Source organism: Gorilla gorilla, chromosome 3 (assembly GCF_029281585.2).
Source record: "Gorilla gorilla gorilla isolate KB3781 chromosome 3, NHGRI_mGorGor1-v2.1_pri, whole genome shotgun sequence".
NCBI classification, from domain to species: Eukaryota; Metazoa; Chordata; class Mammalia; order Primates; family Hominidae; genus Gorilla; species Gorilla gorilla.
Genome location: NC_073227.2, coordinates 123,091,345 through 123,103,641, shown reverse-complemented (window position 1 = coordinate 123,103,641; position 12,297 = coordinate 123,091,345). Strand labels below are relative to the sequence as shown.

Here is a 12,297-nt window from a genome sequence, read left to right as displayed (position 1 = left end):
CAGTATACATTTAGAGTGACTCCAAGTTCACTTAAACACATTTTTCCACTTTTATTTTAGATTCAGGAGGTATATGTGCAGGTTTGTTACAAGGGTATATTGTGTGATGTTGAGGTTTGGGCTTCTATTGATCCCATCACCCAGATAGTGAGCAGTGTATCCAATAGGAAGTTTTTCAACCATTGATACCCTCCCTTCTTCCCTCATTTTGGAGTCTGCATTGTCTATTATTCCCATCTTAATGTCTGTGTGAACTCAAGACTTAGCTCCCACTTATAAGTGAGAACATGTAACATTTGGTTTTCTGTTTCTGCATGAATTCACTTAGAGTAACTGCCTCCAACTGTATCCAAGTGCTGCAAAGGACATGAGTTCATTTTTTTTATGGCTGCATAGTATTCCATGGTGTATATGTCACGTTTTCTTTTTTTGAGACACGGTCTTACTCTGTCACCCAGGCTGGAGTGTAGTGACATGATCTTGGTTCACTGCAACTTCTGCCACCCAGGCTCAAGCGATCTGCCCACCTCAGCCTCTCAAGTAGCTGGGACTACAGGCACACACCAGCATTCCCAGCTAATTAAAAAAATTTTTTTTTTTTTTGGTAGAGATTGGGTTTTACCATGTTCCCCAGGCTGGTCTCAAACTCCTGAGCTCAAGCGATCAACCCGCCTCGGCCTCCCAAAGTGCTGGGGTCACAGGTGTGAGCCATAGCACCCAGCCTTATGTACCACATTTTCTTTATCCAAGCCACTGTTGGTAACCACTGTTGATGTTGGTGGGCATTGATTCCATGTCTTTGCTATTGTGAATAGTGCTGGAATGAATATACGAGTGCATGTGTCTTTTTGGTAGAAAACTTTATTTTCCTTTGGGTATATACTCAGTAATGGAATTATTGGGTCAAATGGTAGTTCTGTTTTTAGTTCTTTGATACATCTCCAAACAGCTTTCCACAGAGGCTGCACTAACTTGCAATCCCTCCAACAGTGTATAAGCATTGCCTTTTCTCTGCCTCCTCACCAACATCTGTTATTTTTTTGACTTTTTAATAATAGCCACTCTGATTGGTGTGAGATGGTATCTCATTGTGGCTTTGATTTACATCTTTCTGGTGATTAGTTATGTTCAGCATTTTTTCATGTTTCTTGGCCACTTTTATAACTTCTTTTGAGAAGTGCCTGTCCATGTTCTTTGCCCACTTTTTAATGGGGTTTTTTGTTTTCTTGTTGATTTGTTTAAATTCCTTATAGACTCCGATATTAGTCCTTTTCAGAGATATAGTTTGCAAATTTTTTTCTAATTCTGTAGGCTATTTGTTTAGTCTGTTGAGAGTTTCTTTTGCTGAAGTTCTTCATTTTAATTAAGTCTAATTTGTCTATTTTTTAATTTTGTTGCATTTGCTTTTGGGGTCTTCATCATATAGATTATTTGCCAGGACCAATGTCTAGAAGAGTATTTTCTAGGCCTTCTTCTAGCATTTTTTTTAATAGACATGAGGTCTCACCATGTTGCCCAGGCTGGTCTCAAACTCCTGGGCTCAAGCATTCCACCTGCCCTGGCCTCCAAAGTGCTGAGATTATAGGCATGAGCCACCACGCCTGGCCTCTTCTAGAATTTTTATAGTTTGAGGTCTTACATTTAAGTCTTTAATCCATCTTGAGTTAATTTTTATACGTAATGGGAGATGTGGGTACAGTTTCATTCATCTGCATATAGTTAGCCAATTTTCCTAGCAACATTTATTGAATTGGGTGTCCTCTCCTCGTTATTTAGCTTTGTCAATTTTGTTAAAGATCAGTTTTTTGTAGGTGTGTGGCTTTCAGGGGTCTCTATTCTGTTCCATTGGTCTATGTGTCTATTTTTGTACCAGTACCCTGCTGTTTTGTTTATTGTAGCCTTTTAGTATAGCTTGAAGTCAGGTACTGTTATGCCTCTGGCTTTGTTCTTTTGGGTTAGGATTGCCTTGGCTATTCAGGTTCTTTTTTGGGTTTTATTTTATTTCATTTTTTATTTATTTATTTTTTGAGACGGAGTCTTGCTCCATTGCCCAGGCTGGAGTGCAGTGGCATGATCTTGGCTCACTGCAAGCTCCACCTCCCGGGTTCATGCCATTCTCCTGCCTCAGCCTCCCGAGTAGCTGGGACTACAGGAGCGTGCCACCACGCCCAGCTACTTTTTTTTTTGTTTTGTATTTTCAGTAGAGACGGGGTTTCACCGAATTAGCCAGGATGGTCTCGATCTCCTGACCTTGTGATCCGCCCACCTTGGCCTCCCAAAGTGCTGGGATTACAGGTGTGAGCCACCACACCTGGCTTTATTTTATTTTTTGAGACATAGTTTCACTCTTGTTGCCCAGGCTGGAGTGCAATGGCGTGATCTAGGCTCACCGCAACCTCTGCCTCCTGGGTTCAAGCAATTCTCCTGCCACAGCCTCCTGAGTAACTGGGATTACAGGCATGTGCCACCACACCTGGCTAATTTCGTATTTTTAGTAGAGACAGGGTTTCTCCATGTTGGTCAGGCTGGTCTCGAACTCCTGACCTCAGGAGATCTGCCTGCCTCAGTCTCCCAAAGTGCTGGGATTACAGGTGTGAGCCACTGTGCCTGGCCTCATATGACTTTTAGAATCATTTTTTCTTATTCTGTGAAAAATGAAGTTGGTAATCTGATAGGAATAGCATTGAATTTTCAGATTGCTTTGGGCAGTGTGGTCAAGTCTACTTTTTAATTAATTAATTTTAATTTTAATTTTTTGTTTTGAGACAGGGTCTCACTCTGTCATCCAGGCCAGAGTGCAATGGCACAATCATGGCTCACTACAGCCTCAATCTCCTGGGCTATCCTCCCTCCTCAGCCTCCCCAGTAGCTGGGACCACAAGCGTGCACCACCATGCCTAGCTAATTTTTTTTATTTCTATTTTTTGTAGAGATGGGGTCTCACGTTGTTGCCCAAGGTGGTCTTGAACTCCTAGGCTCAAGTAGTCCTCCCAGCTCAGCTTCCCAAAATGTTGGGATTACAGGCATGGGCCACTGCACCTGGCCCTAAATCTGCTTTTATTTATTTATTTGTTGGTTTATTTATACATGGGCCACTGCACCTGGCTGTAAATCAGCATTTATTTATTTATTTATTGAGATGGAGTTTCATTCTTTTTGCCCAGGCTGGAGTGCAATGGCGCTATCTCAGCTCACTGCAACCTCCACCTCCCGAGTTTAAGCAATTCTCCTGCCTCAGCCTCCTGTGTAGCTGGGATTACAGGCACATGCTGCCACGCTTTACTAATTTTGTATGTTTAGTAGAGACTAAACACCATGTTGGCCAGGATGGTCTTGAACTCCTGACCTCAGGTGATCCACCTGCCTCAGCCTCCCAAAGTGCTGGGATTACAGGCACGAGCCACCGCGCCCAGCCTAAATCTGCTTTTAAATAGCACTGTACTGCTTCATTACTTTATAATAATAAAATATTCCTAATTTTTGTCTCATACCCCTTGTGTTATTGCTATCATTCATTTCACTTATACATAGCTTTGATAATCAAACACATTGTTGCTATTACTATTTTGAGCATGCTGTTATAGGTTAGGTCAATAAATTATAAGAAGAATAAAAGTTCCTTTTTCTTTTCTTTCTTTCTTTCTTTCTTTTTCTTTTTTTTTTGTAGAGACAGGGTCTTGTTTTGTTGCCTAGGTTGGTCTCAAACTCCTGGCTTCAAATGATCCTCCTGCTTTGGCCTCCCGAAGTGTTGGGGTTACAGGCATGAACCAGCATGCCTTGGCAAAAATAAGAGTTTTTGTTTGACCTTCACTTATTCCTTCTCTAATGCTCTTCTTTTCTTTATGTGGATCTGATTTTCTAATTTTCTATATTATTTTTCTTCTCTTGGAAGAACTTCTTTTAACATTCTTCTCAAGGCAAATCTACTGGCAATAAATTATTTAAATTTTTGTTTGTCTGAGAAAGTCTTTAATTCTCCTTCACTTTTGAGAAATAATTCTGCAGAGCACAGAATTGTAGGTTGGTGCACTTTTTCCTTGCAAGTCTTTAAATATCTTACTCTACTCTCCTCTTGTTTGCATGGCTTCTGAGGAGAAGTTGGATATAATTCTTATATTTGCTCCCCTATAGGTAAGTTGCTTTTTTCCCTCTGGCCTCTTTCAAGATTTTTTTAAATCTTTGATTTGAATATGATATGCCCAGGTGTAGTTTTTTGGGCACTTATCCTGCTGATGTACCTGGAACTTCCTGGATCTGTGACTTTGTGTCTGACATTAATTTGGGGGAAATTCTCAGTCATTATTACTTCAAATGTGTCTTCAGTTCCTTTCTGTCTTCTCCTTCTAGTAGTCTCTATTCATGTATATTATATTGTAAACCAAAAATAAAATTCTTAGCCATGCAATTGACTGATGGACCCTCCCCTCAGCCAGGGGCATTCCAAAGTTAACCTGAAAAGCTAGTTCAGGCCCTGATGGAAGTGGGGGTCAGACATGCCTCATTATACCCCTCTTCCTTTGGAATTCAGGCATACCTGCCAGCATTAACATTAAAACAGAGACCTTAAGACTCATAGAAAACTCTTTAAGTCAGATAAGAAACATTCCCTTCTATTGATTCTGTCTGCATAATGAGAACCTTGGTCTCCACAACCTCTTATCTTAACCCAGACATTACCCTTTATTAATTATAGATTTTTAGACAATAACTTAACTCCTTCAACCGATTGCCGATGAACAAAATTCTTGAATCCATCTATGACCTGGAAGCCCCCACTTCAAATTTTCTTACCTTTCTGGACCAAACCAATGTACATCTTACACGTATTGATTGATGTCTTATGTCTCCCTAAAATAAATAAAACCAAGCTGTGTAGCCTTGGGCAACCTTGGGCACATGCTCTCAGGATCTCCTGGGGCTGTGTCTCAGGCCATTGGTCATTCATATTTGGCTCAGAATAAATCTCTTCAAATATTTATAGAGTTTGACTCTTTTCATTGACAATATCTTTTGTAGTTGTCCCCCAGTTCTTGGATATTCTGCTCATTTCTTGCATACATTTTTCTCTGCTTTTTGGTTTTGAAAGTTTCTGTTGACATACCCTCAAGCTCAGAGATTCTTTCCTCAGCCGAGTTCCATCTATTAATATGCCATTCTTCATTTCTGTTATGGTGCTTTTCATCTCTAGCATTTTTTATTATTTTTTAGAATTTCCATGTCTCTGCTTACGTTACCCATCTGTTTTTGTATGTTGTGTAAATTTTCCATTAGAGCTCTCAGCATATTAATCATAGTTATTTTAAATTCCTGGACTGATAATTCTGACATTCCTCCCATATCTGAGTTTGGTTTTGGCATTTGCTTTGTCTTTCCAAGTTGTATCTTTGGCTTTGTAAATTTTTGTTGAAAGCCATACATGACATCCTGGGTGAAAGGAATTGCCATAAATAGGCCTTCAGTGATGTGTTGGGAAGGTGTCGGGAGAGGGAAAATGGTCTATTGTCCTCTCATTAGGTCTCAGTCATCTAGTGAGCCCAGTCCCCTGGACTGTGAACTTCACAGTGCTTCTCAGCTATGTTTCACCCCCTTAGATGGGGCAGAATGTCTATGGGGGGCTGGAGCTGGGTATTTTCCTTCTCCCAGGCTGGCGAGACTCTGATAAAACCCCAGTCGGTTCAGCTCTGGTAAAATTGTTTCTTTTGAGAGTGGGTCTCGTTAAGAAGCACAGAATCTCTGGCACATTCAGAATAGTTACTTTCCTCCTCCCTTGCAGGAAACACGAGAGGATTTTTCTTCAATCTTCACTATGAGAGCTTTGTGGAGCTCCTGGAGGCAAACTTACAAAAGCATAGCTGCTACCCTAAGACTGGGCCCCCTTGGAGTTTTTAACTCTCAAATTTGTGCATATTGGTCCTCCAGTAATTTGTCAATTATAGTCCAGGTCTTCCTACTCTGTACTGGTTCCCACTGAGATTTCAGCTATGGGACAATGGTTGTGGGATAGTGTGTGTGGTCTACTCAGTTAAGTTGTAATTGCCTGTATCTACCTGTCTACATCTCTAATTTTGGGGGCAGCAGTCTGCCCTGTGACCTCACTTCTTTGACTCATCTAAGAAGAGTTGTCTATTTTCAATTTGTGCAGCGTTTTACTTGCTTTTTAGGATAGAGTGATGACTTCCAAGGTCCTTACATGCCAGGCCAGAAACTGGAAATCTATTATTGTTTTGACCCATGCATTATTTAGGAATATAATATATTATATTCCTAATTATATAATTATATTATATAATATAATTATATATTTTTATATATTTATATCATTATATAAATTATATATTTAAAATATATATTTGTATATGTATCTATATATGTATATATACAGTATATGTATGTATATACGTATATATACGTATATGTATATATACATATACGTATATATACATATACATATATACAGTATATGTATATATACAGTATATGTGTATATATACACAGTTTGCTGACATAGGCCATGTGTCCTCTAGTTGACTTCTTGGACTCTCTTGGGTAGAATCCCATTATACTGGCTCAAGCCTGGTTACTTCCTACGGTGTCCTCTTGGTTTATAGGAAACTCATGCATATGCATCCTTGACACACCAAATTCTAGTGGTGTACATAGTTTCCACTACCTCCTCTCTTTGTTCTAACATTTGGGGCTTCAAACTCTGGGGAAGTATGTCAAACCTTTGGGCAGGATACTTATGGGCTATTATCCCCAGTCCTGGGGTTTAATCAGACATTGTGAGTCTAAAGGCAAATGTCCACTCCACATCTGATTACTCTTTCATTTTCTTTCCCTTATTATAATTTCTGTAATATATCATGGGATTGGAATATCATTGGCCTTGGTATATACCATGGTGTTCTAATGAGTTTACCAATTTTATATATTTAGATATGAAGGAAATGTTGTCATATAGCAAAGGGCCTAACTACTTCCATTGGTCTGTTGTGACAGGATACTGACCCTACACATCATTTAATCACTGTGGGCATTATTTATCTTTTTAAACCAGGGAACGATCACTTGTTCTAAATAATTCAAGTTTTGGGAAGCATCAAATGAAATGATCAAAATGAAATCTGTTTATACAGTGTAAGTTAAAGATACCCATAACTATTTTAAACATTGCATTTGGTATCATGACTTTAAATTACATAAGTTGAGAAGTTTTATGTTATCTCTAAATAAGGTTTATTTACCAGAAAATCATGGACAAAAATTATCCTATAACAAAATGAAAACATCATGTCATCTGTGCCAATTGCAATTTTAGGAAGAGTACTTATTAGGGTTTTGATTATTCTTTGATGTTCTCTGTTGTCAAAGTGAAGTAACCTAAATGATGTTATGCTTGCATCCTGGAATGAAAGGAGGAATGAGAATCTTCTATTATTGTTTTTCTAAAAATTATATTTCTTAGGTATTTCTTAATAAACAGAATATATCCATATGTATCATCAAGGATGAATTTTCCTCTGATTTGACTTAATGAAATCTCTGGGAGTTATGAAAAAATTCCTTTGCCGCTCTTGTTGCCATAAACCTTGTGTTATCAGTGTTGCACAGACCATGGCTAGCCATTTAATGCCGTGAATTATGGCATATAATTTGAATTGAGAGCTTTGTTTCTATCAAAGGTAAAAATGCTTCTGGAGTGAGTGAGGAAGGCTTTGAAGCAGTGAGAGCGTTTCCCCTATAGCATCACTGGGCTCTGACAGTAGGACCTTGAAGAGGAGGGTTCTAATCCTGTCTGCCACTATGTGACAGGCAAGTCACCTGATCTTCTTTTTTTTTTTTTTTTTTTTTTTTTTTTTTTTTTTTTAGAGTCTTTCTCTATAGCCCAGGCTGGAGTGCAGTAGTGCCATCTCGGCTTACTGCAACCTCTGCTTCCTGGGTTCAAGCGGTTCTCCTGCCTCAGTTTCCCGAGCACCTGCAACTACAGGCACGTGCCACCACGCGCCCAACTAATTTTTGTATCTTTAATAGAGACAGGGTTTCACCATGTTGGCCAGGCTGGCCTCGAACTCCTGACCTCAAGTGATCCACCCGCCTCGGCCTCCCAGAAGCGCTGGGATTACAGACGTGAGCCACCGCGCCTGGCCCCGATCCCTTTGAACTCAGTTCCCTCATCTGTAAAGCCAGCGGCTTGGTTGGATAATCCATAATGTCCTTTAAGCCAAGATATTCAGGGCTTGTAAATAATGCTGACTTTGCAAAGTAAGATATTGCCCGGTGTCTGCAGAATCAGGCAATTCCAAGGCCATTATAAGGCAAAACAAAGCTCAGATTTGATGAGAGAAAATTTCTTTTCAAGGACTTCTTCCGAAGCATAAATATAAGGCAGATAGCGTCAACACAGGAGAAAGGCAGTCTATTTTATGCAATGTAAAATTCCGTCTTAACTTCTAGGATTACTGTTACATCCTATTGCAAAAATGGGACTCAGGTAGGCCATTTGACTACAAGACCCGAAATAAGTCCGTGGTATTTCTTGGGTACTCTGGCATTGTTAGGGACGATCACATATGTTTACTCATTTTATACTTATAACAACTTGAAAACTTCAAGAAACGGAGATGGAGATTTTGCGGCTTGCCCAAGTCCCACAGCTAGTGAGTGCAGAGGATTTTAAACTCAGCTGCGCGCCTAGTGCAGGTTCCAGAACCTCAGAAACCTCCGTGGGGCTTTATGAAACATAAGGACGTAGGCCGCTAGTAACAATAGCTAACGTGAATGCCTTCTCTGGGCCAGGCTCCATGCTGCATGCTATAGTCGCATTTTCTTGGTTAGCCCTCAGAACAACCTTCTGATGGAGATACTGCTAGTACTTGTTTACTCTTTGAAGGGCGGGGTAGGCTCTGAGACCCGCGAGTTGAGCTGCAGCGGGGTGAGTGTTAGAGGGTCTGTGTAAATTTGGCGGAAGGGAAGTGGTGGGTTGTCTCCCAGTTTGGGTTCTCTGAAGGAGTGAGGGGACTCTCCAGCTATGGTCTCCACGTACAGTCGGTCTCTGATCTCCCGACGCTTTGTGCCACTGCGCGCCCAGGGATCTTTCTGTCCCAATTACCGTGCAAGATTCTTGCCTCCAGTTGTATGTACTGAGGCGGCGGGAAGAAGCGCTGAGGGAAGACTCAGACCGCAATGCCCCCCAGCCTGTAGCTATTCTCGGGGGCTGCAGCTCCCGCACCCGCGACGCCCGGCTTCAAGCGGGTGCAGGCGCAGCCTCCTCGTTCCCCTCTCGCCCGCCCGCGGCTGCGCCGGGAGAGCGCTCAGCTGACCTAGGGGCGGGGCCGGGGCGGGGACCTAAAGCCTCGGCTACTTCCGAGGGGGTGAGTGGCTTCCCCGCCGGTCCCTTGCAGCGCTGCCTTTCGATCCCTCCACATCTCGGTGGCGCGGGATCTCAAGATGCGCCTCCACCTGCTCCTGCTGCTCGCGCTGTGCGGTGCAGGCACCACCGCCGCGGAGCTCAGTTACAGCTTGCGGGGCAACTGGAGCATCTGCAATGGGAATGGCTCGCTGGAGCTGCCCGGGGCGGTCCCTGGCTGCGTGCACAGCGCCTTGTTCCAGCAGGGCCTGATCCAGGTATGGCGTGCGGCCGACCCGCGGCGAGCATGCGCCCGCCTTCCTCTGGTGCTGAGAGGGGCCCAGGAACCGCCTGGCAGCCCCCAGCTCTGGGCCATTCTCGTCGGTTTGGCAGTAACTTCCCCTTTGCATCTTGTGATCTGCGGGGGGAAATGCCCAAGCTATGGGGTACCGGCTTGACGGAGACTGAGCGACCGACCCATGTTGGGACATCAGTAACTCTGGAAAGCGGAAGTTTAGATAGGGGAACAGTGTTGCTACTAGCAGTTTACTTACTGCAGTCGTTCTCTACTGAAGCGTGTATACAAAGGGCATGCTGTCACTGACAAGCATAAGGTCGGGAATTACTGTCTCTACTGTCTGCACGCCACAGGGGACAACAGCGTTTTGTTAAGTAAGGGTTAACTCTATTGAGTAATGTCTCGGTTTTTTATTTTCGCTGTTAAGCGTCAGGGAGTCAGATTTGGGATTGACGTAGCACAGACGTTGTGGAAAATGACCTACAAGAGTAAAGTTGGGTTTGTCAGTGCTAGTGTGGCTAACAATGGGTAAATAATTTTTAAGGCTAACTTGGTGATGAAGAAAGGTGCTATTTCCTCTCAGGCGTGTGTGTGTGTGTGTGTGTGTGTGTGTATCCCAATGGAGTCTCCAATTTACAGACTACTTGTGGGGAACGTTTTCGTGTTTGGCTGCCTGTGCGCATAGATTTGCAAACTGACTTCCATCCTCCAACTGCTTTTGCTGTTCCCTCTTGCACAGCGTTCCCATGTTGTCTTTAACTTGGGGCAAAATGTACTTGTAATTGATCTACTTGTGGGATGCATACATTGTCCAATCCTCATAACAACTCTATATAGTAAGTGTTCATATCTGAACTTTATGGATAATACGGAATTATGGAACACAGAGAAATTAGGAAGGTGACAGCAACTAAATGGAAAGAAATGGAATTCTAACCCAGGTGGTCTCAACTCCATAGCCTGGTCTCTATACTATGTGATATGCTTACTTTGGTGTTTTAAAAAATCATGTGTTTTTGAAGCACTGTGGCTGACTTTCAGGAGCACCATTCTAAGTTTATTTGCGTGACAAGGTGGTCATCTAGGGTTATGCCAAATTTCTGACCTGGTACTTAGCAGTTTGTTTTTTTTTTCCTGAGATGTGTATCAGAAAGGAGGTGAATGTTGTAAATGACATTGAACATTGTCCGATGTATTTTTAGAGTAAATCATTCCCAAACTTTAGTACTTTATTTTAAGCTGACAAACTACTTGTGATAGAGAACACAGCTGACCACAGTATACTCTGAGTTTTCACTTATATCTGCTTTGAGAATGCCTGTGTTTATTTTGTAGGGTTCCTCCTTGCCTGATTTTACTGAAATAATTAAGCCAATGGGTGCTGGTACGTGGCTCAAGCCGGTTATTCCAGAGCTTTGGGAGGCCAAGGTAGGAGGATCCCTTGAGTCCAGGAGTTCAAGACCAGCATGGCCAACATAGAAAGAGTCTATGAGGCCGAGGTGGGAAAATTTCTTGAGGCCAAGAGTTCAAGACCAGCATGGCCAACATAGAGAGATTCTATCTCTACCAAAAAAAAAAAAAAAAGAAAAAGAAAGAAAAAGAAAGAAGAATTAAGCCAATGGGAAATAATGAGTGGCTTCAGTAAGTCAGATTATTGTGCCATATTACAGAGCTAAGAAGCTAAGAAACAACGTTTGGTTACAACAGATACTTAATGAAAATGAATTTGCTCATAGTATGAAATAACTTCCTCATAGGAACAATTTGAAGAGATTTCTTAACTCTCTTCATAAATTCTTAGCAAAACCTTGAGGTTTCAATCAGGTGGCTATGGGTCTCAAATGGCAGTGGAATGAGAAATGGGAAGGTTTTTGGGGCTTAGGAAACACAAGGCCTGTTGAAAATAATCATCAGGCTGGGCACAGTGGCTCATGCCTATAATCCCAGCACTTGGGAGGCAGAGGTAGGTGGAGTTTAGACCAGTCTGGGCAACTGGTGAGACCCTGTCTCTACAAAAAATTAAAAAATTTACTGGGCATGGTGGCGTACACCTGTGGTCCTAGCTACAAGGGAGGCTGAGGTGGGAGGATCGTTTGAGCCCAGGAGGTTGAGGCTGCGGTGAGCCATGATCTGTACTCCAACCTGGGCAACAGAGTGACACCCTCTCTCAAAAAAAAAAAAGAAAAAAAGTAAAGAAGCAATCATCAACATCAGATCAGTATCGTTATTCAGTAATGTGAGACTGTTGTCCGACCTGCTTTATTATAACATCCCTTTTTGGTGTTGACTTGAGGAAATATTCTACGGTTTATAGTAGACACTGGGCCAAATATTGTGTTTGTATAAGAACTTGAAACATATCTTGGTGATATCATTCATTTATTTATCTATTCACCTAGTTAATTATCTCATATTTATTTTGTACCTCTAATGTGGCAGGCACTATTCTAAGTACTTGAAATCGAGTGGTAAAGAAAACAAAGTCCTTTCCCTAATGGACATTCTAATGGAGGAGATAGACATATACCAAATTAATAAATGATGTAAGGCAGGTGGCACACTGAAGAAAAATTGAGCAGGTTAAAGGAAGAGACAGTGAAGGCTGGTTGGAAAGCATTGCTATTTTTTAAAAAGTGGTTCAAGATAGGTATTT

The 12,297-nt window shown here is 41.8% G+C and overlaps 1 protein-coding gene across 1 annotated transcript in view; it reads left to right on the top strand.

Moving 5' to 3' along the window:
- Positions 1-9,313: 9,313 nt before the first annotated feature.
- Positions 9,314-12,297, top strand: part of MANBA (mannosidase beta) — a 129,354-nt gene continuing 126,370 nt past the window's right edge. Inside the window, exon 1 of the mRNA XM_004040205.4 lies at positions 9,314-9,624. Within this exon, the coding sequence (XP_004040253.3) occupies positions 9,448-9,624 (177 nt within the window). The 5' untranslated portion in view covers positions 9,314-9,447. The remainder of the gene's footprint in view (positions 9,625-12,297) is intronic.